At 47.7% G+C, this 27302-nt stretch overlaps 1 protein-coding gene across 1 annotated transcript in view; it reads right to left on the bottom strand.

Annotated features, from left to right (window-relative positions):
• Positions 1-25648, bottom strand: part of DCPS (decapping enzyme, scavenger) — a 41305-nt gene extending 15657 nt beyond the window's left edge. Inside the window, 2 exon segments of the mRNA XM_017892272.1 lie at positions 22607-22781; positions 24675-25648. Of these exon segments, the coding sequence (XP_017747761.1) occupies positions 22607-22781; positions 24675-24875 (376 nt within the window). The 5' untranslated portion in view covers positions 24876-25648.
• Positions 25649-27302: the final 1654 nt, after the last annotated feature.

Genomic DNA, 27302 nt, shown 5'->3' with positions numbered 1-27302 from the left:
AAACCCCTTCCCAAAAAAAAAAAAAAAAAAAAAAAAAAAATATATATATATATATATATATATGGTTTAAAGCCCAGTAGTCCCCTTAATGATGGGCAGTGCAGCACAGCGCAGTGGTTCCAGGCACAGACTCTGGAGCCAGACTGAGTTCAAGTACTGGCTCTGCCTGCTCCTTATTTTGAATGGGACCTTGGCATCACCCGGGAGCAAGGTTCAGCTGTTTAACTTCTTGGTGCCCCTACTTCCTCATCTGTCAAATGAGGATAGTAAAAGCTCCTGTGTCACAAGGCTGGGAGGATTAAACAAGTCAGTTACTTGTGAAGTTCTTAGAACAAAGTCTGGCACACAGTAAATACCACATAAGTGCTGTGATGTTTAATCCAGAGTTTCTGAATCTCAGCACCACTGACATTTTGGCCTGGATAATTCTCTGTTGCGGGGGCTGTCCTGTGCATTGAGGGATGTTCAGCTGCATCCCTGGCCTCTATTGGGATGTTAGTAGCACCCTCCCCAAGTTGTGACAAAGCAAAATGTCTCCAGACATTGCCAAATGTGTCACCTGAAAGGAAAAACTGTCCCCAGGTGAGAACTCCAGTTTTAAACTAGAAGGATGTCTTGCAGATTTCCTAAACAGACTCTAGGCTAGCATCCTGGTCCAAAACCACCTGGTTTTGGTTAAGTCCTTCCCTTATTTTTAGTAACATCTGGTACAATTGTTATCATTACTCTAACATTTATACATAGTGTTTTAACACAGATCTTAAGGGTATTTCAAAATCAGCTTGGATCTTTTTCAAAAGACCTATGGTTCCCCTCTGACTTTCTTAATCTGGGTTCAGATAGGCTCTCCCAGAGAAACCCAAGAGAGAGCTGAAAACCCAGCAGGGACATTTTACCACCACGACGTCCTCATGCTCACTCACACACCGCGAAACCCAGCTAAGAACTATCAATCTATACTTTCATATTTGGTCTGAGGTCATAAGTGGCTTTAACCCCACTTTCATACATCAGTGAAAGGGTGGGCTAGGACTCAAAAGAGTCATTCAGTACCACACTGTGAAATGTGGCAGAGGCGAGACTGGAACTGAGGCCTTCTTACCCTAAAGCCAGCGCTCCTATAACACCACAGGCTACTTTCAACTTCTACTTCCAAGTCCCAGTGAAGATGTACAGAGATGACATACCAGGCACGTGGCTTCTGTCCCATCAAACATCCCAGTCCATCAGTTCCGGGAGGCACAGCAGCACAGTGGGAAGACATGGACGCTGGCCCCAGGCTGGCCACATAACTCTCCATACTGGCTGTGTACCCTTGGGCATGGGGCTTAACGTCTTAGAGCCTTGGCTTCCTCACCGATTAAAGGGTGGTCATCAAATCTGCCTTACAGAGTTGTTTACATTAAATAAAACATGTCACCTGGATCACTGGAGGTGCTAAATAAATGTCACCCAATCCTGGGAATCCCTGGATCTGACCCTGAAAAGGGGGCATGAAGACCTCCTCACAACTCTCTGAGAACACAGCAAAAAACTGTTCCTTGCTTCTCACTGTGTTCTCTAACAGCTCAGGGTCATGGGTCATAGGCCAGAAGCCAGAGGTCAGAGGTCAGGCACACCAAGATCTCAAGAGGCGGGAGACTGCTTGAAGTAGACTGAACGGCACCACCTTCGCCCTTGCAGTGGACCTGAGGGAAATCCATACATCTGCAGTGGAGCTTGGTGGATGAGAACAGAGATTTTCGAGCCAGTCAGTCTGGTTGCAAGTCCTGGCTCTGCCCTTATTAGCTGTGTAACCTCAGGCAAGTGACTGACCCTCTCTGTGGCTTCAGTCTCCTGACCTCTACAATCTGGGGTAACAATAACAGCACCGACCTTCCAGGGCTGTTGGGGGAACTAAATGAGTCAGTAGAAGGAAAGATTCAGGAAGTGCCTCACACAGAGAAAAGCGCTCCACCAAGGCTAGCTTAGATTCTCTCCACTGTTGCCTCAGTTGCCTGGGTTGGGCAGTGGAGCTCCCTGAAAGTCGGGGCCAGATGGGCAGGACACAGAGGCAGAGCGGGCGCTGGAGAGCAGCCGGGCTCTGCGGGCAGGGTCACCCAGCTGGGCTCCCAGCTCCTGGCTGCTCCAGATCAGAAAGCCACCTGGCCTGTGAGCATGCCCTGGTCTGCCGAGGCCTGTGCAAGGCCTGCCCCAGTTACCAGGGGTGCAGGGAAACTGGTGTCTCACTGAGCCAGCCCCTCCCGCCTCCCCTCAGCAGCAAGAGCATCCACAGGCGTTATTTTCCAACTGCTCACTTCCTGCCATCCTCCTGCCTTCCCTGAGGTGCGCCTGCAGGGCTGGGAACCCGACTGCAGCACTCTCATAGCTCCCCACGGCCCCCTAGAGCACTCACTCCTGTGGGGCCTGGCTTCCCTCAGATCTCCACCAAAAGCCTCAGTCAGGGTCACACTGAGGTGGGGGCTGCCACCTCAAACTGTCCCCTGCTCCACAGCTCCTGTGTTCCTGCCGTGGTCTACGCGGCTGTTGGTCACCTCGCCCTGGCCCTCTCTCCGCCTTCATGCGCTGCCTCTCTCCTGCTTGGGGCCTCTGCTCCAGCTGCGCCGGCTCCCCACTGACCCACTAACTCGCGTCAGCTATGGGCTCCTCTCTGGGCCGTGCACTGGCCGCTCCCACGGCCAGGCTGACCCTCCTACCCACAGAGCCACGCTGCTCCTTGCTTCACCCAGGCCTCTGCTCTGAGGCCAGCTCCTCAGGCTCGGTCAGCCCTGGTAAAACAGCAGCCCTAACCTCGTGGCCCTGTCTCCTCCACCAACCTGCTTCCTCTTCACTTCTCACTCCCTCGCAGCAGCCTGTGGACTGACTGACTCCCCAACTACTGTGCAGCTTCCAGAAGAAAAAAAAAAATTGTCCCCAGCACCTGGAATAGTGCCTGGCATACAGTAAGCACTCAATAAATACTTAGTGAACAAATGAATAAATGAATCTGGCCTTTTCAACTTTAAACCCAGGAAGAGCATTTTTGTCCTGAATGGAATAAAACCTCTTTGATACAAATCAATATATTTCCTAATGCTAAAGTTTACGTTGGCAGCCAAAAAAAAAAAGAATGCTGGTGTTTACCTCAATGCCAGTCAAGATGCTGACCTGCAGCTGAACTTCAGGAGGAGTTTGGTCAAGAGTCAATGCTCAATAAACAATCAAAGCATCAGGTGAAAACATGTTGGGAAACAGGATACACAGGCACAGTCTCAAAAAGATCTCCCCATAGATTACTTATTAATTACAAAGGGAACACGAGTCGCTTTACAGCAGCAAAAGGCTACCACCTCAGCCAGGCCATGGGAGTCACCGTCACCCCTGCTGGGCACGCTGACATCACGTGCCTCCTGATCATGTGGAATTCTGGCCAAAAACGCACAATCTGAGTCTAGTCATGAGGAAATATCAGCAAACCAAAATCCAGGGGCATTCAACAAAACGAGTGGCTTTATAACACTGCCAAAATGTCACAGTTAGGAAAGACAAAGAAGGCTGAGGAATTGCTCCAGATGAAGGGAGACTAAAGAGATGCGACTTAAAGGGATTGGATTACATCCGGGGTTGGGATCCAGGGAGGGGCGCCCTGCACTGAAGCAACTGGCACAACTTAACAATGGACTGTATGTCACAGAAGTCTCATACAAATGGGAATTTCCTGAAATTGATCATTTTACCCTTTTTTATATCCATCGTTATCATTATTGTATGTATGTATGTGGAGACAGAAAAAGCCAACGTGGCAAATGTTAACAGGCGAAGTCCTTTAATAAGGGAATTCTTTGTACTATTCTTACAGCTTTTCTGCAGGATTGGAATTTTTTTTTAGTAGGAAAATTGTTTAAAGGTGTCAATACCTTTGGGAACCTCAGCCCTATAACACTATTCTTTTTTTTTTTTTTTGAGACGGAGTCTCGTTCTGTCACCCAGGCTGGAGTGCAGTGGCCAGATCTCAGCTCACTGCAAGCTCCGCCTCCTGGGTTCACGCCATTCTCCTGCCTCAGCCTCCCGAGTAGCTGGGACTACAGGCGCCCGCCACCTCGCCCGGCTAGTTTTTTGTATTTTAGTAGAGACGGGGTTTCACCGTGTTAGCCAGAGATGGTCTCGATCTCCTGACCTCGTGATCCGCCCGTCTCGGCCTCCCAAAGTGCTGGGATTACAGGCTTGAGCCACCGCACCCGGCCAATGTAACACTATTCTAAGCCTGACACACACATGAGCTCATTTATTCCTCATGACCAACATGAATGAGTATTACTATGATTGCATTTTACATATGAGGAAACTGAGGCCCAGGGCCTGGAGTGGCCCCCAAGGGCCCACAGCCCTGTGTGGTGCTCAGGGCCGGGCCCCACACCAGCAGCTCCGTCTGCCCACAGCAGGTCAGCAGTTGAGGCCTGGTGGCCTAGCCAGGCTCTTCCTGCCACATGCTGCCTGGCAAATGGACTGAGGGCACCATCTGCTCAGGATGGGTGATACTGGGCAATGCCCCTACCCAGAGCTCTTCCCAGTGGCCAGAGAACTGACCAACTCCCCAGTCCCACCCTCCTGCTGGCATTCTCATTAATTATTTATGTATTTATGTATTTATTTGAGATGGAGTCTTGCTCTACCACCAGGCTGGAGTGCGGTGGTGCGATCTCGGCTCACTGCAACCTCCGCCTCCTGGGTTTAAGCGATTCTCCTGCCTCAGCGTCCCCAGTAGCTAGGATTACAGGCCCACACCACCACGCCCGGCTAATTTTTGCATTTTTAGTAGAGACGGGGTTTTACAAAGTTGGCCAGGATGGCCTCGATTTCGTGATCTCGTAGTCTGCCCGCCTCAGCCTCCCAAAATGCTGGGATTACAGGCGTGAGCCACCGCGCCCGGCCTTCCTGCTGGCATTCTCATAACAGCCTGGGATCATCCTCAAAAACCTATCTCTGGAAAATGTTCACAATATATTAAGAGCACCTCCGACACTCCTTACAGAGTTCCCGTCATGCTTTTTAACATTGTGTTTGTCTTTTTAACTCAAATTGTACTTGCATATATGTCAAAGAGTCAAACGAAGCTTGTTTTCAAAAACACTTTTCTGCTCCTCCCTGCTCCCAATTTCCAGCTCCTTCAGAGGCACCACTTTCAATGCTTCTGGCCACCTCTTTGGTCATATACTTCCAGAATTCTAAATTATATTTTTATATATTGTTCCTACTTGAGTTTTAACTTCTATTACTTACTGACTTCTCATTAAGGAAGATGAGGATTTACCTTATTACCATCCCTCCACCAAATGTACACACACGCACAAACACACACATATACAGATACTTCCTAACCCTCAATCTCAGAGTACAACTTTACCACAATTTTTGATAAATCAGTATTCAATATTGATGCTATGATGATGATGTAAATGCTGCTCACTGCCAAATTTATTGTGATTATTTTTTCTCTTCAGCATAATTTTTGGTGTATGGAATAAGTAATTACATTTTTACTTGTTTAATTTTCTTTCCTTCCTTCCTTCCTTCCTTCCTTCCTTCCTTCCTTCCTTCCTTCCTTCCTTCCTTCCCTCCCTCCTTCCCTCCCTCCTTCCTTCCTTTCTTTCTTTCTTTTTTTTGACACTGCGTCTCGCTCTATCTCCCAGGCTGGAGTGCAATGGCGCGATCTTGGCTCACTGCAACCTCCACCTCCCGGGTTCAAGCGATTCTCGCACCTTAGCAACCCAAGTGAGTAGCTGGGATTACAGGTACCTACCACCATGCCCTGCTAATTTTTGTAGTTTTAGTAGAGATGGGGTTTCACCATGTTAGTCAGGCTGGTCTCAAACTCCTGACCTCAGGTGATCCACCCACTTCAGCCTCCCAAAATGCTGGGATATAGGTGTGAGACATCGTGCCCAGCCAGAGAAGGCATCTCCACCCAAATCCTGGCCACTTGTTTAATCTTCTATAAACATGACACTAATTCATCCCCAAATCCACTTCCCTGTTTACATAAATCTCTTGATGTGTTAAACTCATCAGGCAGGCCAGGCACAGTGGCTTATGCCTATAGTTCCAGCAATTTGGGAGGCCAAGGCAGGGAGATTGCTTGAGACCATGAGTTTGAGACCAGCCTGAGCAACATAGTGAGATCCCATCTTTACAAAAAAAAAAAAAAAAAATGCAGAAAAATTAGCTGGGCATGGTGGTACATGCCTGTAGTCCCAGCTACTCAGAAGGCTGAAGTGGGAGGATCCCTTGAGCCAAGGAAATGGAGGTTGTGATGAGCGGAGATCTCGCCACTGCACTCTCACCTGGGGGACAGAGCGAGACCCTGCCAAAAAACAAAAAACCTCATCAGGCACATGAACAATGTGTCGTCCCAGAACTTCCGGTTGCCACCCCCAGAAGTAATTCTCAAACTTTAGTGTGGCATTATTATTATTATAAATTCAATTCCTGGAATTTTCATTAGGAAAACTGAGAAAATATTTTCAATTCTCTGAAATAATTTACCAAGTAGATCAGCAGATAGGTATTCAAAGTTCCACCACAGCATAAAACAGAAATCGTTATACACAATTATTTGTCAGTTAAAATTTAAAAGTTATACTAAAAAAAAAAAAATTTTTTTTGCTACTGCAATCTGCTATGTGAATACAATAAATAACTGTAGAAATACAACTTTAGGGCTGGGTGCAGTGGCTCACACCTGTAATCCCAGCACTTTGGGAGGCCAAGGCGGACGGATCACCTGAGGTCAGAAGTTCAGCCTGGCCAATATGTTGAAACCCGGTCTCTACAAAAACACAAAAAAATTAGTCAGGCATGGTGGCTCGCTTCTGCAATCCCAGATACTTGGGAGGTGGAGGCGGAAGAATCGCTTGAACCTGGGAGGTGGAGGTTGTGGTGAGCCGAGACCACACCATTGCACTCCAGCCTGGGCGACAGAGCGAGACACCGTCTCAAAAAACCAACCAACCAACCAACCAAAAAAACAACTTTAGGGCCAGGTTTGGTGGCTCATGCCTATAATCCTAGCACTTTGGATCACCTGAGCCCAGGAGTTCGAGACCAGCCTGGGCAGCATGGCAAAACCCTATCTCTACAAAAAATACAAAAATTAGCTGGCTGTGATAGCACATGCCTGTAGTCCCAGCGACTCTGGAGGCTGAGGTGGTGAGAGGATCGCTTGAGCCTGGGAGGTCAAGGCTGCAGTAAGCTGTGATCATGCCACTGCACTCCAGCCTGAGTGACTGAGCAAGACCCTGTCTAAAAAAAAAAAAAAAAAGAAAGAAAGAAATGCAACTTTAATACATTTAGCATTGTTTGAATGCCTTATTTGGTCAAAGAACTTTTTGCATCACGTGTATTTTTTTTTAATCATTAAAGTATATCTGCTTTGAAAAATACATGCATCGGTTTGCATATATAACATTACAATGAAAATAAACACAATGTTTCTAAAGCTGAACTTTCTACTGCTCAAGGTAAAACAATAATTGTATTTTGAAAATTGTTTCCCAGATAAGAGGATTAAAAAGGTCTCTTGTAACTACTGGTAACAGTACAGAATCACCAAATTTGTAAACTGTGAATCACAAACTCAAGTTGGGTCCAGAGACATGGTGCAAGCAAGATATATTTTGAGACTTGAAACATCTAAAAATATATTTATTCTACTGTCACACTTAGGAATTTGGTGGCTGGGTGTGGTGGCTCAACACTTTGGAAGGCTGAAACGGGGGAAATCTCTTGAGCCCAGGAGTTCGAGACCATGGCAAGACCCCATCTCTACAAGAAATAATACATGAGCTAGGTGTGCTGGTACCTGCCTCTGGTCGCCACTACTCGGGAGACTGAAGTGGGAGAATCACTTGAACTCGGGAGACTGAAGTGGGAGAATCACTTGAACTCGGGAGTTTGAGGCTGCCATGAGCTCTGACTGTACCACTGGACTCCAACCTGGCAACAAAGTAAGGCCTGTCTCAAAAATTGTTTTTTTCTTTTTACTAAAGAATTTTGGCCGGGCGCGGTGGCTCAAGCCTGTAATCCCAGCACTTGGGGAGGCCGAGACGGGCGGATCACGAGGTCAGGAGATCGAGACCATCCTGGCTAACACGGTGAAACCCCGTCTCTACTAAAAATACAAAAACTAGCCAGGCGAAGTGGTGGGCGCCTGTAGTCCCAGCTACTCGGGAGGCTGAGGCAGGAGAATGGCGTAAACCCAGGAGGCAGAGCTTGCAGTGAGCTGAGATCTGGCCACTGCACTCCAGTCCGGGCGACAGAGCGAGACTCCGCCTCAAAAAAAAAAAAAAGAATTTTAGGATAGACTGGCCAACGTAGTGAAACCCCGTCACTACTAAAAATACAAAAAATTAGCTGGGCATGGTGGCACACGCGTGTAGTCCCAGCTACTCAGGAGGCTGAGGCAGGAGAATCACTTGAACCTTGGAGGCAGAGGTTGCAATGAGCTGAGATGGTGCCACTGTACTCCAGGCTGGGTGAGAGTGAGACTTCATCTCCAAAAAAAAAAAAAAAAAAAAAAACGCAAGAATGGCCAGGCGTGGTGGCTCATGCTTTGGGAGGCTGAGGTGGTGGGCAGATCACGAGGTCGGGAGATTGAGACCATATTGGTGAACACAGTGAAACCTCGTCTCTACTAAAAATACAAAAAATTAGCCGGGCGCAGTGGTGGGCGCCTGTAGTCCCAGCTACTCAGGAGGCTGGGGCAGGAGAATGGTGTGAAAAAGGAAGCGGAGCTTGCAGTAAGCAGAGATTGCACAAATGCACTCCTGCCTGGACGACACAGCAAGACTCCGTCTCAAAAAAAAAGTGTGTACACATGCAACTGCATACCATATGCACACACAGAAAAGTCTGAAAGGACAGGCTGAGTGCGGTGGCTCACACCTATAATCCCAGCACTTTGGGAGGCCAAGGTGGGCGGATCACTAGAGGTCAGTAGTTAGAGACCAGCCTGGCCAACATGGTAAAACCCTGTCTCTACTAAAAATACAAAAATTAGCTGGGCGTTGTGGGGGTGCCTGTAATCCCAGCTATTTGGGAGGCAAAGGTAGGAGAGTCATTTGAACCCAGGAAGCAGAGATTGTAGTGAGTCAAGACTGCCTCACTGCACTCCAGCCTGGGTGACACAGCAAGATTCCATCTCAAAAAAAAAAAAAAAAAAAAAAATCTGAAAGGACATACTCTGAGATGTTAAGAGCGATCAATCCTGGGTGATAGCGTTATATATATTTATGTATCACTTGTGTAACAAATGTGTTAAAAGGAAGCTACCCCTTATAACTGAGCCCCAGAGATGTTAAGTAATTTGCCCAAGGACACACAGCTATTAATAGTGGCAGAGCTGAGATCTGAACCCAAGCAGTCTGGTTCCTCTATGCAGTACTCCCGTATCCCAAAGGCCCATCCTCTTTTGGGCCGTTCCTAGGATACCTGTGCTGGGGTCATGTTTTCCACAAGCAGCCCTATCAGATAGGACAAGCATGACTAGTTCCAATTCTTCCTAGAGACACATAAACAGCTGTCAGCAAAACCAGAAGGCAAAATGAGGTGCCAGAGCAAGTGAGGTACAGACAGAGGGGTGCGGTCAGAGCATGCAGAGATGACGCTGCTCATGCTCTGCTTGTGTTCTCCACGATGCTTCCTGAGAAGCTCAGGGAAAGAGAGTCCACTCCCCTGGGCTCTGGAGAGCCGTGTGAGGACAGCCACACCATGGGGTACTGTGGCCAAATGCTGCGGGATAGCAGGTTCTGGGGGGAGCTCAAAGGGACAGAAGAGGACCTTGCTTCCAGACTGGCTCACAACTAGAAACAATAGCTGTTTTGGCCTACATTTGTGGTACCATCCTGTACCCTACCATCACCCCCACCAAGTATGGCAGTGTTAGATTATGCGGTGGGAGGCATGAGGGGGGAAGTCCCAGAAGAGGGGCCTGGTGAAGTCCAGGGCAGCAGCTCTTCATCTACAGGATGTTCTAGCAGCGAGAATGATGATAGTGATGTCTCCAGCTGAAAAGCACCCCTCTAGGCATATGTTCCTTCTCTCTGCAGCTCAGATGAGCAGGCTGATGTGCCCCGGCCTAACACAGCTCTGACTTGTCCATCAAGACCCTGAGGATCTGCTGCAAGCCCTTCTCCAATAAATAAAGCCACCCTTTGTCCCCAGTCTAGACACAAAAGCCCAACTGCTCTCAGAGGTGGGAGGTAGAGCTATCTAGAGGAAAGTTAAGAGCAGCTGCCTCTCTGCTCCCTGCCAAAGCTAGCTTAGCCAAATCCCCAGGAAAATGCTGCTGCACATGAAACATGAAAACACAAACCACAGACAGTCTGCTCTCCTTCCCATACACATGTTCAAACAAGACTGCTTTCCAGCCGTTGCTGATGGCTTCTACAGGATGAGCTCATCTCCATGGCTCGGTCTGTGGCTTTTGCTTCCCCTTCGCTCGGAGGAGCCAGCTTAACTTATTTAACCCAGATGTGCAGGCCCAGCAGCACTCAGAAGAAGCAACAGCAATGCATGATCTGAGTTGAAGCCCACCCGCCATGTCCTCTCCACAAGAGCCAGGCAGAGCCAGCCAGTGATGGGTCAGATAACTGGGCTTCGCGAGGCATGCCAGAGAAGGCCTCAAAGAACGAGAGGCTGGTGGGAGGCTCTCCTGGATCTGTTTTCTCTTTCCTCCTCTGTGGGATGTCCCCTGGCTGGGTGACACTCTCCTCAGCCCTGGCTGCATGGTAACGGGGAGACCAGGCCAGAGGGTGGAGGGAAGGCTGGCTGCCTTGGGTCTTAAGTCATCCTCTGGCCCCAGGCCAAGCAAGGCAGGGTGTTCTCTGTCCTACACTACAGAGATACTGGAAGTGCTCAAGTGAAGCCCGAAGAGACCTCCACGTCAAGGATAAACACGGCTGAAGGGTGTGGTCAGGATCCTACTGGAAACTTCAACCACTCCACAGCAAGCCTCTAACCACTAATTACCTGTCTCTAGGAAAGCACAGAGCTGCTATTAGAGACAGAGGAGAGGCAGACGCTGACTTTAGCAAGACCCTGGATCTGACAGGCTTCTTGTACAAACCCTCAGCTCCGTCCCTCCCCATCTTGCTAGTCCTCTGAAGTCCAGAAAGCAGAGGGATTAGGGAGGCAACAGGACCTGATGGCAAAACCCCAGGGTCTCCTGGCCCACAAGCAAATTTGGTAACTCCAAACGCAGCCCTGGGGTGGCAGGAGAGGCCCTCGGTTACAATGGATAGAGAGTGGGAAATGCTACTTCAGGATGGCTGTGGGGCTAATGGCACTCTGCAAAGCTCCACGTGAACAGGAAGAGCAAGAGCTGATATGCAATGCATCGGGGGGCTATGAAATGACAGGCTTGGCCTTAGAGCTGCAAGCCCCCTACTTCCCCACACACAGAAAGAAACGACCCTGGGGTTGAGCAGACCATACCACAATATGAGCTGTAGGCTGAACACTCCAAAATGTGGCCTCTCTCCACTTCCTGCCTGAAGGCATGTCTTTAGTTCACTCTGAAAGGGGCATGGGTACCAAGTCTCAATGTTTGTCACTGGACACGCCATACTGTGCTTCATTGTGAAATATGAGTGAGCTCATGTGAATCACCAGCCATTGAAAGAAACCAGCAGCCTGAATAAGGATGACCAAGATAAACAACCAGATCCCAGAGGTAATAAAATAATTGGAGGGTCAGGAGATAATTTTTAAAATAATTCTAATTAGTGTGCCAGAGAGATTCAACACAATTTGGCCTCTATAAAAAAAAAAGGAGCAAAATGCTATGAGAATGAAATAATCAGAGAACCAGAGAGAGGAGAATTTGAAATATGACTGTCAAATTAACACCTTCACTAGAAGGTCTACAAGACAAAATGCAGACAATCTACCAGATTACAAGAAAGAGGCCAGACACAGTGGGTCACACCTGTAATCCTGGCACTTTGGGAGGCTGAGGCGGGTGGGCGACCTGAGGTCAGGAGTTCAAGACCAGCCTGGCCAACAAGGTGAAACCCCGCCTCTATTAAAAATACAAAAAATTGGCCGGGCGCGGTGGCTCAATGCCCCTGTAACCCACGCTTGGGAGGCCGAGACGGGCGGATCACGAGGTCAGGAGATCGAGATCCATCTTGCTAACAATGGTGAAACCCCGTCTCACTAAAAAATAACAAAAATCTAGCCGGGCGAGGTGGCGGGTGCCCTGTGTCCCCGGCTACTCCGGAGGCTGAGGCAGGAGAATGGGCGTAAACCCGGGAGGCGAGCCTTGCAGTGAGCTGAGATCTGGCCACTGCACTCCGAGCCTGGGTGACAGAGCGAGACTCGTCTCAAAAAAAAAAAAAAAAAAAAATACAAAAAATTAGCTGGCGGTGGTGGCAGGCATTGTAACCCCCAGCTAGCTCGAGATAAGTGCAGGGGAGAATTGACTTTGAAACCCCGGGGAGGTGGAGGTTGCAGTGAGCTGAAATCACGCCGCGGCACTCCAGCCTGAGCAACAGAGCGAGACTCTGTCTCAAAACAAAGAAGAAAAAAAAAAAAAAAAAAAAAAAAAAGAATGTACTTCAGCTAATCAAGAGAGTAAAACAAGAAAGAAAAAGAGGTAGAATCCAGAAAACATCTAACCCACAAAAGTTGCAAAAGGAAGTCTCAGATTGATACCTGAACAACTTCCTTAAAGAATCACCTGTTCAGATTGGAGAAGCAGGAAAGAGCTTTCTGGAAACAATGTTACCAGCAAGAAAGGAGATACGATGTAATGCAGGGGTGTCCAATCTTCTCGCTTCCCTGGGCCACACTGGAAGAACTGTCTTGGGCTTTACCTGAAATATACTAATACTAACAATAAGTGATGAACTTAAAAAAAAAAAGAAATCACGAAAAAAATCTGATGTTTTAAGAAAGTTTATAAATTTGTGTTGGGCCGCATTCAAAGCTGTCCTGGGCTGCGGGTTGGACAAGCTTGATGTAATGGATTATCAAACTGGATAATTTCAAGAGCAAAGTAAAGGTACATTATTCTTTTAACCACAGTGAAAAAAGAGGCAACTAAAAACTCCATGAAAAAGTGAAAACTAATAAAGAAGTGGTTCAAATATGAAACAAACTAAAAAGCAGCATGATTTGAAGGACTGTTAGAATGCAAGAAAAGAGAATCCACTCGACCTGGACATCAAAAGCACTCTCCAACCAGGCGTGGTGACTCATATCTGTAATCTCAGCACTTTGAGAGGCCAAGGTGGGCGGATCACTTGAGGACAGGAGTTCGAGACCACCCTGGCCAACATGATGAAACCCTGTCTCTACTAAAAATACAAAAATTGGCCTGGTGTGGTGGCGGGCACCTGTAATCCCAGCTACTCGAGAGGATGAGGCAGGAGAATCGCTTGAACCGAGGAGGTGGAGGTTGCAGTGAGTCAAGATGTACCACTGTACTCCAGTCTGGACAACAGAGTGAGACTGTCTCAAAGAAAAAAAAAGCACTGTCCTTTGAGTGGCATGGAGATTATACACTGGGCAGGTAGAGAAAAAAACTAAAACCTTAGCACTCTGGTTGAGCATGCATATTAATGTGGCCTCAATCATGTAAACACTGCTTACTGGTTTTACTGGTTTTCTCTTTTTTTTTAAGAGACAGGGTCTTGCTCTGTACCCAGGTTGGAGTGTAGTGGCAGAATCACGGTTCGCTGCCGCCTTGATCTCCTGAGCTCAAGCAATCCTCCAACTTCAGCCTCCTGGGTAGTTGGAACTACAGGCACGTGCCACAACACCCAGCTAATTTTTGTATTTTTAGTAGAGAAAGGGTTTCACCATGTTGGCCAGGCTGGTCTCGAACTCCTGGCCTCAAGTGATCCGCCTGCCTTGGCCTCCCAAATTGCTGGAATTACAGGCATGAGCTACTGCACCCGGCCCAGAAATATTCTTTTTATTTTTTAACTTTTATTTTAGGTAAAAGGGGACATGTACAGCTTTGTTTACAGGTAAACTGTCTCGCAGGGGTTTGGCACAGAAACTATTTCATCACCCAGGTAATAAGCGTAACACCTGGATAGCGAGTTTTTTGATCCTCCCACTCCTCCAACCCTCCACCCTCAAGTGGGCATTTAGGTTGATTCCATGTCTTTGCTATCATGAATAGTTCTACAACGAACATATATGTGCATGTATCTTTACGGTAGAGCAATTTTAAAAAATTTCTTATATTTTTATTTCAATAGGTTTTTTGGGAACAGGTAGGAACTTACACAAATAAGTTCTTTAGTGGTGATTTCTGAGATTCTGATGCACGCATCACCTGAGCAGTGTACATTGTATCTACTGTATAGTCTTTTATCCCTCACCACTCCCCACCCTTTCCCTTAAGTCCCATGTATCATTCTTATGCCTTTCATCCTGATAGTTTAGCTCCCACATATGAATGAGAACATACAATGTTTGGTTTTCCATTCCAGAGTTATTTGACTTAGAATAATATTCTCCAATTCCATCCAGATTGCTACAAATGCCATTATTTCATTCCTTTTTATGGCTGAGTAGTATTCCATGGTATTATATATACCACATTTTCTTTATCCACTTGTTGATTGATGGACATTTGGGTTGGTTCCGTATTTTTGCAATTGCAAGCTGTGCTGCTATAAACATGCATGTGCAAATTGTCTTTTTCATATAATGACTTCTGTTCCTCTGGGTAGATACCTAGTAGTGGGACTGCTGGATCGAACAGATCTACTTTTAGTTCTTTAAGGAATCTTCACACTGTTTCCCGTAATGGTTGTACAGTGTAGAAGTGTTCCCTTTTCACTGCATCCACACCAACATCTAGACTGGATAAAGAAATGTGGTACATATACACCATGGAATACTATACAGCCATAAGAAAGTGAGATTATGTCGTTTGCTGCAACATGGATGGAGCTAGAGGCCATTATCCTAAGCCAACTAAGGCAGGAACAGAACACCAAATATGTGTGTTCTTATTTATAAGTGGGAGAAAAACATTGAGGACATACGGACACAAAGAAGAGAACAACAATCATCGGGGAGAAAAGGGGCCAGCCCAGTCATCCCCACACCCCAGAGAAGGGGAAGCATGCAGAAATGAAAGTCCACAAATGCCCAAAACCTAGAAGTAGGAGGCTGAAACCAAATACCTTCACTTTCAGAACTGTGACTGAAAACCATACTTCAGAAGGAGGATGGAGCCCTTGAAATTCATGGGATGATTTTTCTAGTCCATCTAAGGACCTGCCAATTTGTCTTAACTCTCAACTGTGAAATACATTGTACATATAAATCATGGGTGTGTGTGTATATAAAATATGTACCACTTAAAGACCTAAGTAAAATAAAAAGAATACATATGCTCAGAACACACAATCCAAGAAACAGAATATAACCAGAAATTTTAACCTTCTCTCTGTCCTGCCTCACCCCGACCAGGGATAATCACCTCCCTGGCCGGGCGCGGTGGCTCAAGCCTGTAATCCCAGCGCTTTGGGAGGCCGAGACGGGCGGATCACGAGGTCAGAAGATCGAGACCATCCTGGCTAACATGGTGAAACCCCGTCTCTACTAAAAAATACAAAAAACTAGCCGGGTGAGGTGGCGGGCGCCTGTAGTCCCAGCTACTCGGGAGGCTGAGGCAGGAGAATGGCGTAAACCTGGGAGGCGGAGCTTGCAGTGAGCTGAGATCCGGCCACTGCACTCCAGCCCGGGCGACAGAGCGAGACTCCGTCTCAAAAAAAAAAAAAAAAAAAAATCACCTCCCTGATTGGGGGGTTAATCATTTCCTTTTTGTCCTGATAGTCTTATTACACGTGTATGCATCCCTAAGCAGTATATTGTTCAGTTCTGCTTGTCTTTCAACTTCGTACCATTTGAATCACACCATGTGTATTCTGTGTCTTGCTTTTCTTGCCCTACATGGTGAGATTTATCCTTCATTGATACAGGCAGCTGTAGTTCATTTTCACTGCTGTAGAGAGGCACTGTAGGGCTATACCTCGGTTTATCTACCTACTCTACTGTTATTTGTTTCTAGTTTGTTGTATCATTAACAATGCTACCAAGCAAACTCTTTGGAGAATGGCTTGTCTTTTAAAATGCTCCTTCCAAACAAGTCCTCACCCCTCCCTCAGGAGGTCTGGGTTTTGCCTCTGCAAATAGCACAGGGCGGAAAACCCTGGCCTGTGGCTCCAGTACCGGGAGTTCTCTGCAACCAGAGACGTGATTCTCAGGATCCCATCCCTCTGCTCCGCGCCCTGGCCTCACTCACAAATGCCTGTCTCCTCTTCTGAACTTGAGATTCCACCTCCTGGTTTACAAGGGGAAACAATTGGCCTTTTAAGAGGTAGCCGGGATTTCTGAGTCACACCCCTCTCCCTGCTACCTCCACCTTCTTCCCCAGGTAAAAGAGAACAGACCGCAATGAAAGAGCTCCATTGACAGGCCGCAGGGTGACAGCTCTGATAGAAAGGAGACGCAGGCCCTACCCCGCCTAGAGGGTCAGAGGAAGCTCTCAGATGCCAGCCTTCAGGCCACTAGCTCCAGACATGTGCCACACAGCAACCGGAAGAAGAAAGGAAACCTACCCATGGGCAGAGCCAGTCACTTTTCCATGTTATATATATTATTCCATTTAAAGCTCACATAAATTGACAGTTGGAAAAAAATTACAGGCAACACCATAATTACACTGATTGGATGCAGACCATATGCCAGCTACTGTGCCACATGTTCTATACGCCTTCTCTTAATGGGTCCTAATCCAGGACAGTGGCCATGAAGTCAATTTAGGGGATTAAGACCAGCATTTTAAAAAAGGAAACCAGCTGGGCGTGGTGGCTCACTCCTGTAATCTCAGCACTCTGAGTGGCCAAAGCAGGCGGATCACCTGAGATCAGGACTTTGAGACCAGCCTGGCCAATGTGGTGAAACCCCATCTCTATTAAAAATACAAAAAAATAGCTGGGCGTGGTGGCGGGTGCCTGTAGTCCCAGCTACTCAGGAGGCTGAGGCAGGAGAATGGCTTGAATCCAAGAGGCGGAGGTTGCAGTGAGCCGAGATCACACCACTGCACTCCAGCCTGGGTGAGAGAGAGATTCTGCCTCAAAAATCAATGAATAATTGTAAAAATTAAAAAATGAAAAAGGAAACCAGTAAGACTGAAACTAGATAGAAAATACTAGACAGTATGTTATAGTGGATGGGTAAGTATTGTTTAAAGTTTCACTTCTGGGTGCCTGTAGTCCCAGCTACTCAGGAGGCTGAGGCAGGAGAATGGCTCGAACCCGGGAGGCGGAGGTTACAGTGAGCCAAGATTGCGCCATTTCACTCTAGCCTGGATGAGAAGAGCGAAACTCCTTTCAAAAACAAACGAACAAACTAAATAAATAAATAAAGTTTCACTTCTATTCATGTCTGTTAGTCCATGTGTAATAGACCATAAAGTGAAACGTATCTCTCACTGCAGGCAGTGGCTAAAGAATGTTGTGAAAACTTCCTTATCTGTTTCGTAACTGTCCTACTGAGGTAAGTTCAGTTTCTATCCTAATTTAACAGAGAAAATAACTGAAGCTACTTCCCCAACTTCATCTGTAGCACACACCACTGCCACCATCCCACCCCATCACTCCCGACATAACAGCCTCATTTCTGTTCTTCTTTCCTTCCCCAGAACACGTGCTGTTCCTCAGCCCAGAGTGTTCTCCCCTCTTTGCACGGCTGGCTTTCTTCCTATCCTTCAGGTCTCAGCCTGGGTGTCATCTCCACTGCAGAGAGCCCTCCTAGAGCCCTGGTCTGAGTAGGCTCTCTCCTGCTCACGGCCACTCAGACATCTGCTTCCTTGTTTGCTGTCTGCCTTCCCCACTAGAACTGCAGAGACAGGGAGACATTGGTTATCTTCACCAGCACAGACCTCGCTTCTACTAGAGTAGCTGGCACATAGCAGACACTTCACATGTGTTAAGTGAATAAAGAATTGTCCCAGGTCCTCAGGGTTAGCAAATGGCCAAGCCAGGATTCGCACCCAGGTCTGTCTGACATGAGGCTTGTTCTCAGCACTGGCGCTGTGCTAAAACTCAGAAACAGCACGTTGCTGCCCCAGTGCACACCATGAGAAAGCATGAGTGCCCCAGCATGACTCACTCCTAAAGCCCATGCTCTCTCCATTATGTCATTGGGACAGACATGGCAGCTGGCAGGATGAGTGGCTCACAGGAGCTGAGAACGTGGAGGGGATAAATGAATGAGGAGACTGCGAAACCTCCAGACTTGAGAGAAAAAGAAAGTTGCCAGTGACCAGAGAAATACCAGAAAAAAATCAGCTGAGCCCATGATTTCCACTGTGGCCAGCTCAGAAATGAGGGGTGGGGGCTCCCCTAGGCAAATAGTATTCTAGAAAGGAGATCTAGAGACGCAGCCAAAGACAGCAGAAAAACTCTAAGGAGCAACCATGCAGGGGGACATACAGCTGAGGCTGCAGGAACTGCACATTCAGGGCCCTTGGGGTGGGCAGCGTTGATTGACTCCAAGGCTGGGACTGGAGAGGGAGGTCCCAGGCGCTGACTTGGCTGGCCTTCCCACAGAGGGGACAGCTGGAGTGGCCACAGGACTATTTTGGCAATGCTGCCACCTTGTGGCTGCCACCTTGTGGCTGTGGAATGCCCAGCCCACAGGAAAAAAATCGACACAAGTCAGTTTGTGGGTTCATTCTTCACTTATTGAAAGTACAATATGGGTGACATGGCTCCAACCTTCAAGGACCTCACTCCTTATATCCAGGCAGTGACCAAACTCTCTGCTTTTCACCACTGTGTCTCCACCCCTGACCCCAAACAAGACTGTGAGGACAAGGACGGTACAGTATGCGGCATAGGGCCTGGCACATGAGACTAATAATAGCAGCTACTGCTTAATAGGTGCTCAGTGCTTTTAAGTACATTAGTGCATCGGATTCGTGAATTGCAACTATGAGACCTCCAAATGGAGATGTCAAGGAGAGGTTTATTTCAATACGAGCCTGGAGTTCTTAGGTCAGGGATGGGGAAATAAAGGTGGGCGTCGGAGGCACACAGATGGTGTTTTTTAAAAGACTAGTGCCTCTCAAAGTTTTACGTGCTTATGGCTCACCAGGGAGTTGTGCTACAATGCAGACTCCAATGATTCTGTCCTCTGAAACAGGGCGGAGATTCTGTTTCTACCAGACTCCCAGGTGGTGCCAATACTGCTGGTTCACAAACCACACTTTGAGTGGTAAAAATCTGGAACAGAGGTTAACAAACTATAGCCAGCTGGGCCTCTATTTGTACAGTCGGCAAACCAAGAGTGATATTTTCATTTTCACAGGGGTTGAGAAAAAGAAGAAGGAAGGAGAAGGCGGAAAAGGCAGAAGAAGAAGGGGTTGGGGAGGAAGATGGGAGGAAAAGAAGAAAAGGAGACAGAGACCATTTGTGCCTCACAAGGCCTAAAATATTCACTCTTTGGTTTTCGACAGAAAAAGTTTGCCAACCCTGACCTTCAATATCACCCAGGGACAAGGCATGCAGCTAAACAAGGGAGCAACTGGGCCCTGAAGCAAACTGCTGTGACTTCCAAATCCCCATCCCTAGTTTTGGTAGGAAAGCAGGAGTGCAAGGCACCACGTGTACAGTCGGCCCTCTGTATTGTGGGTTCTATATCTGTGGATTCAATCAAATGAAGATTAAAAATGCTTTAAAAAAGAAGGACATTGCATCTATACTGAACACGTACAGACTTTTCTTGTCATTATTACCTAAAAAACATGGTATAACAACTATTTACATAGCATTTACATTGTAGCAGGTAGTTAAGTAACCTAGAGATGATTTAAAGTATATGGGAGGATGTGCTTAGGGTACATGCAAATACTACACCATTTTATATCAGGGACTTGAGCATCCGTAGATTTTAGTATCTGAGGAGGGTCCTGGAATCAATCCCCAGTGGATACTGAGGGATGACTTCTACGCCAAGAAGGCAGGAAGGCCAGGGGCAGTGGCTCACATCTATAATCCCAGCACTTTGGATCACCTGAGGTCAGGAGTTCGTGACCAGCCTGGCTAACATGGTGAAACCCCATCTCTACTAAAAATACAAAAATTAGCTGGGCATGGTGGCATGCACCTGTAAATTCCAGCTACTCGGGAGGCTGAGGTAGGAGAATCACTTGAACCTGGGAGGCAAAGGTTGCAGTGAGCCGAGAACGCGCCATTGTGCTCCAGTCTGAGCAACAAGAGTGAAACTCCGTCTCAAAAAAAAAAAAAAAAAAAAGAAGGCAGGAAAAAGTGAACTAACATCTGAGGCTCCCAGGTGGGTGGGGGTGGCCCTAGGGAAAGGGTTATGGAGACACCTGGGGTTCTGAGTGGGAACAAGGACTTGTGGTGGGCCAGTAGCGCACTGCCTCTTTCAGTGTTCATCTTGGAAAAGACAACAGAAACAGAAGGAGCGGGCAGGGACTACCTCTACTTGTGTGCAGCGCCACAGAAGTACTGGGAAAGTAAAGGGGAGAGCCTGTGAATTCCACAGGGTAGATCTTCTGAATTTTGGCCAAGGGTGGGGAGGGTAGGTAGAGGGATTTCGGAAGGTGAGGGAAAGGGTGTGGCAGTAAAATAACAGCCTCAGAGCCTGTAATGTGGGGGCCACCCCAAGTTGTGTTTGGCCACAGTGCCTTCTGTCATGCTTCTGCCGCCCTGTGCTGAGGAATACATTTGCTTAAATGTCAATGCCTGAGAAAGTAAATACCGCTGTCCATTTCCATCAACTTGTACCAATTAATCTGGCTTTTGCTCAATGGAAGACAAGGCTGTTTTGCATTAAGTCATGAAAGGTTTGCTTGTCTCACCATCACGTGTTCACATATATTTCTAAGGGACAATAATGGCACCCATTCATGGAGGGCAGAAAAGAATATCTATCAAAAGACTATGGGGCAGGATATCTGTAAAGCCAGACTGCTATTAAATGCTGGAGGGCAAACAAAAAGACAGAAGGATATGACAGTCACCATGCGCTGTAAAACAGATTACAGAATTTGCTGGTTGGAAAGAATCTTTAAGGTCAACCAGTCTCCCTCATGTTTCTAACAAAGCTGCCTACAAAATCTAACCATCTTGAGAAAAAATGCCCATGTCACACCTGGCTTTTGGCATGGAATATTCTTTTTAATAAATTAAGAAATGCTTGCAATGAAAAACAAATCTCTGCCTTTTAACCCATGAATTCCTGCCCTTCTCTCCCATCCCCCTTGATCACACTAGTTGTCTCTCCCACCAGAAAGTAGGTTCCTTCAGGGAAGTGACTGATTTTTGCAGCACCCGACACGCTGGCCGGCCCACAGAATGCGTATGGTGAGCAAGCCTCCAGTCTACTGAAAAACCTTAGCTTTCCTGCCACCTACTGGCTGTGTGATTTTGGACAAGTTATTTAACCTTTCAAAAGCCAGTTTCCTTACTTGTAAAGTCCTCTCACAAGAGGGCTGTTTTGAGGATTAACTGTGTTAATACATGTAGATTATTGGGAATGCTAACTGGCACAATAGTAAGGATTTCCTAAGTGCTGACAATTTTTATCATTCAATTAGTAGATTAATCTATTATTCTGGCCGGGCATGGTGGCTCACACCTGTAATTCCAGCACTTTGGGAGGCCAAGACAGGTGGATCACAAGGTCAGAAGTTCAAGACCACACTGGCTATGATGGAGACCCCATCTCTACTAAAAATACAAAAATTAGCCGGGCATGGTGGCAGGCGCCTGTAATCCCAGCTACTTGGGAGGCCAAGGCAGGAGAATTGCTTGAACCTGTGAGGCGGAGGTTGCAGTGAGCCAGTATCACACCATTGCACTCCAGCCTGGGCGACAGAGCAAGACCCCATTTCAAAAAAAAAAAAAAAAAATCTATTATTCTGTCCCATGAATCACACTCTCTCCCTAAAACATACTACACTAGAACAAGGTTTCTCTTTTTTTTTTTTTGAGACAGGGTTTTGCTCTGTCACCCAGGCTGGAGTGCAGTGGTGCAATCTCGGCTCACTGCAACCTCTGCCTCCTGGGTTCAAGCGAGTCTCCCACCTCAGCCTCCCAAGTAGCTGGGATTACAGGTGAGCACCACCACCCTGGCTAAATTTTGTATTTTTAGTAGAGATGAGGTTTCACCATGTTGGCCAAGAGTCTGGTCTCGAACTCCCGACCTCAGGTGATCTGCCTGCCTTGGCCTCCCAAAGTGCTGGGATTACAGGCGAAGGCCACCCCGCCTGGCCAGGTTTCTGAGTTTCAGCACTATTGACATTACTTTGCTGTGGGAGCCTGTCCTGTATATTGTAAGGTGTTTAGCAGCATTCTTGGTCTCCACCCACTAGATGCCAGAAGTAACACCCCACCACCACCCCCTATTCTTGACAACCAAAAATGTCTTCACCGATGGCCAAATGTCCACTAGGGAGGAAATCTCTCTATTGTACTAGAATATGCAAATAGAAAGTCTGGTCACTAGACCACCTAATTTCCCACCATCCCATTCACCCTCCATACAGCCACCTTGGCCACCTCTTGCTCACCACTCAGTTGTCTTGGAGGGAACAAGTGATAGGTGCTGTAGATATCGTTGGAGAACTGCAACTGGAGCTCAGGGCTGCCTGTCAGGAGCTGAGCCACCTGTTCCACCTGAAATGGTGTCTTCTCCAGGATCACAACGGCATCCTCTCCATTCCCATCCCCAGAGGACTCATTCACCTGTGGGTAGAAGCATCATCAGTGGGCTCAAGGGCAGAACCACAATGAGACTCTGGAGAACAGAGACAGAAGCTCCCAGGGCCTTTGAAATCAACTTTGAAAGTACTTGGGATTTCCTTCCCTGAAGTTTTCCTTCTGGGAAGTCTAGCCAATGGCACTCACATTTCTTTGCTCAGAGAAGGCATCTCTCTTTTTTTTTTTTTGAGGTGGAGTCTTGCTCTGTCGCCCAGGCTGGAGTGCAATGGCGCAATCTCGGCTCACTGCCACCTCCACCTCCTGGGTTCAAGCAATTCTCCTGCCACAGCCTCCCAAGTAGCTGGGACTACAAGCACATGTCACCACACCTGGCTAATTTTTGTATTTTTAGTAGAGACAGGGTTTCACCATGTTGGCCAGGCTGGTCTTGAACCCCCAACCTCAAATGATCCGCCTGCCTTGGCCTCCCAAAGTGCTGGGATTACAGGCGTGAGCCACCGTGCCCAGCCAAAGAAGGCATCTCCACCCAAATCCTTGTGGCAGCTCTCACACCTTTCTTCCCCAGAATACAAGGCTTCTCGGTTGTCTTCCATTTTAGGCTTACAAGACTTCTGTCAAGTTCTCCCCATTTCAGAAGAAAAGATGAAAAACAGATCTTGAGTGACTTGCCCAAGGTCACACGAACAGTCAGCACTGAAACGGAAACTAGAACCTGGGTCTCCCAAGTGACTCCTAGCTCAAAGGCTCTCATGGCTAACACCTTCAACAGGTGCTGCACACTGAGGACAGCTGGGCTGAGAAAACCAGACAGAACCTCATACAAAAAATAAATAAATAAAAAATAAGGCTGGGCGCGGTGGCTCACGCCTATAATCCCAGCACTTTGGGAGGCAGAGGCGGGCGGATCACCTGAGGTCGGGAGTTCGAGACCAGCCTGGCCAACATGGTGACACCCCGTTGCTACTAAAAATACAAAAATTAGCTGGGCATGGTGGCAGGCGCCTGTAATCCCAGCTACTCGGGAGGCTGAGGCAGGGAGAATCACTTGAACTCGGGAGATGGAGGTTGCAGTGATCACACCACTGCTCTCTAGCCTGGGCGACACAGAGAAGACGCTCCGTCTCAAAATAAATTAATAAATTAATAAAAACAAAAAAACAGATACAGAGGCATGGAAGCCTAGGCCAAGGTTCCCCGATCCTCCCAAAGGTGAGAGTTCCTACTAGTAGTTCTGGGGAACCCCCATACCTGCCCTGGCTAGGCCTCCTCACTAGTTCCTGGAATGGTCTCCATCTCTCCTCAGCCCCTGCCAGACTGCTGAGCACGTTGGTATTGGAGCAAGCTTTATCTGTCTCGCCAGAAATATTCCGTAGTCCTGAAGATCAGGTAACTTTCATCTCCACATCCCCCGGACCTAGGTTAGTGTCTGGCATGCATGAAAGCGCGTGTGTAGAACTGAATTAACAATTATAATATATTGTTCTGTTAGGGCTGAAGTCGTGTAAGGCAGAGATCACATCTCCTACACTCTCATGGACTGAGGGACATGTTTCCAGGGACAGGGATGAGCAAGACATCTAACATTTACTGGGTTCCTAGTCCCTATATACATAAATGGATGATGAACGGCTTGGGGAATGTAACATGTGATCTTTAATCTGCAATACACTCTCCTAGTAGATATTTCTAGTGAAAGAGACATTAGAAAAATTACAGCTAGATGTGTTCATTGCCTTAATTTCAAGGGCAATCTTGCCGCCTTTTACCGCCCCTCTATGCATTCTAGTGGCGCACTCCCACCTCCCCCGAGTGATAATGATTGGTATTTTCCGGCCGAGATCCGGAAAAAAATCCGCCTCCGAGGCGATGATTGGTTCACCGCTTCCCGCATCCTGCCTCAGGGTTGCCTCCTGGTACCTTCCCGTGTAGGAAAATGATTTTGTCCCGCGCAGACTCCCTCAGCACTTTCTGCACTCTGAAGCCGGAGAATGGTAAGCGGACAGCAGCACAGGTACCATTTCCAACTCCTGCCTCCTTTTCTTCTGTGCTGGCGGCGTGGGCCTCCTCCACGTCCAATTCACGCTTTCTCTTGCCGAGTTGAGGAGCTGCATCCGCCATGCTGCCCGGGAGGCGGTGTGCGCCTGCGCGTCCTGCGCCGGCCCCGCCCCTCGCCCGAGCCTAGCGGCCTGGCTGGGCTGCTAACTCCCGGCGTACCCTGCACTGGCACCCGCTACTGCGGGCTGCGTGCAGCGCAAAGCGGAGCCCGTAGACCTGTCCCAGGGCGCGCCTTTCAACCAAGTTACTGGCTTTGGCCCCGTTGTGGTGCTGGCCGGCCCGCAGGGAAGGGAAAAGAAGGTTGAGAGTCCCGAAAGCGGCGGGCTAGAAGTGGCTGCGCAGTGAAGAGGGACCCCCAGGCCCACGCCCCGGGGTGGGAGCCGAAGACCCCCTGGGGCCACGGGAGTGTTGGAGGCCTTGTTTGAATACTGACATTTTAATCATAGTTTCACCGACGTTGACCAATTATAAGGGAAGCAACGTTTCTGACGCAAATCCGTGAACCCATTTTATTCCTTGGTTGATTTTTTATACCGAGTATTTAAGTCATTTCCATTTTTCTCCCATTTTAATTACTTTGCAGAAATTTTCATCGTGATCAGTTTTTTACTTTGTAGACTCAGCACTTTTCTGCTGACAAGAAAGGTAAAGGAATAGGGCCAGAAGAACCATTTCCATCACCCACTTATTTCCGGCCTGGAGGCATCCCCCTCCTCTCTATCTAGTTGGCCTGTATTTCTGCCCTGCTACCCGGGGTTATGATTTGCAGTATGATTCGTCTCCCAGGGTTTCGTTTCTCTTTTTTTTTTTTTTTTTTTTGCTGTATAAAATGATTACTTGTAACTTCTGCTGTTGAGGGTTTCTTTAGTGACCATTGTTTCTGGTTAGCCCGTTTTTCGCTGGTGTTATTTAACAGATCTAAATTTTGTCAAGAGTTGGTACTTACGGCCAGGCGCGGTGGCTCACGCCTGTAATCCCAGCCCTTTGAGAGGTCGAGGTGGCGGATCACGTGGTTAAGATATCGAGACCATCCTGGCCAACATGGTGAAACCCTGTCTCTACTAAAAATACAAAAATTAAAAAATTCCCCGGTCGTGGTGGCCGTCGCCTGTAGTCCCAGCTCCTTGGAGGCTGAGGCGGGAGAATCGCTTGAACGCAGGAGGCGGAGTGTTGCAGTGAGCCCGGAGAGCACCACTGCACCCCAGCCTGGCGACAGAGCGAGACTCCGTCTCAAAAAAAAAAAAAGAGTTACATCGTTTCAGTCAGCCACACATTATTTTTACCAGTGATTTGAGTTTAGGTTTTAAGACAGATCTAATGGGACAGTTTTGGCCATTTTCAACATTAGCAACAAGATGCAACTTACAGTCAGTTTTGGTCAGTAACAAAGTGTACCATGTGTTAGTTTGATTTTTGGATTACTTCTACCAGAAATATAGATTAGGAGTTGGATAAAAGACTGCTTTTTTTTTTGTGATGCAGAAAGCATTATTAGGAGAGACTTAGGATCTGTCACCCAGGCTGGAGTGCAATGGCGCCATCTCGGCTCACTGCAACCTCTGCCTCCCAGGTTCAAGCGATTCTCCTGCCTCAGCCTCCTGAGTAGTTGGGATTACAGGCGCGTGCCACTAGGCCCGGCTAATTTTTTGTATTTTTAGTAGAGTCAGGGTTTCACTGTGTTGGCCAGGCTGGTCTCGAACTCCTGACGTCATGATCTGCCCACCTGGGCCTCCCAAAGTGCTGGGATTACAGGTGTGAGCCACTGTACACTGCCAAAGTAGCTACATTTTTACAAAAAGAGCCCAGAATTGAGAGCCATGAAGTCGGGCCCCAACACTGACTAGCTGTGCAACTTTGGAAAAGTCTCTTAACCTCTCCAGGTCTCCATTTTCCATGTGCCAGCCACTATTAGTTCTGAGCAAGACAGCGAGGCCTCTTCTTTCATAAACTGTATATTCAAATGGGGTATGTGAGGTAAACAAGATAATGATTAAGTGCTGTGTATGGTGTTTTTTTGTTTTGTTTTGTTTTCCCCTGTCACCCAGGCTGGAGTGCAGTGGTGCAATCTCAGCTCACTGCAAGCTCCGCCTCCTGGGTTCACACCATTCTCCTGCCTCAGCCTCCCCAGTAGCTGGGACTACAGGTGCCTGCCACCACACCCGGCTAATTTTTTGTGTTTTAGTAGAGACAGGGTTTCACCGTGTTAGCCAGGATGGTCTCGATCTCCTGACCTTGTGATCTGCCCGCCTCAGCCTCCCAAAGTGCTGGGATTACAGGCATGAGCCACTGTGCCAGGCCAAGTACTGTTAATAGAACAAAACTGGACAGTGTGAAAGAGCCTGGGGATAGGAGCCCACTGCTTTTTTTTTAATTTGGGACAGAGTCTCACTCGGTCACCCAGGCTGGAGTACGGTGGCGCAATTTTGGCTCACTGCAACCTTCGCCTCCCAGGTTCAAGCAGCTCTCCTGCCTCAGCCTCCGGAGTAGCTG

Source organism: Rhinopithecus bieti, unplaced genomic scaffold, assembly GCF_001698545.2.
Source record: "Rhinopithecus bieti isolate Rb0 unplaced genomic scaffold, ASM169854v2 scaffold_20150, whole genome shotgun sequence".
Taxonomy (NCBI): domain Eukaryota; kingdom Metazoa; phylum Chordata; class Mammalia; order Primates; family Cercopithecidae; genus Rhinopithecus; species Rhinopithecus bieti.
Note: the sequence above shows the minus strand (reverse complement) of the source record. Positions and strands in the feature narration are given on the sequence as shown.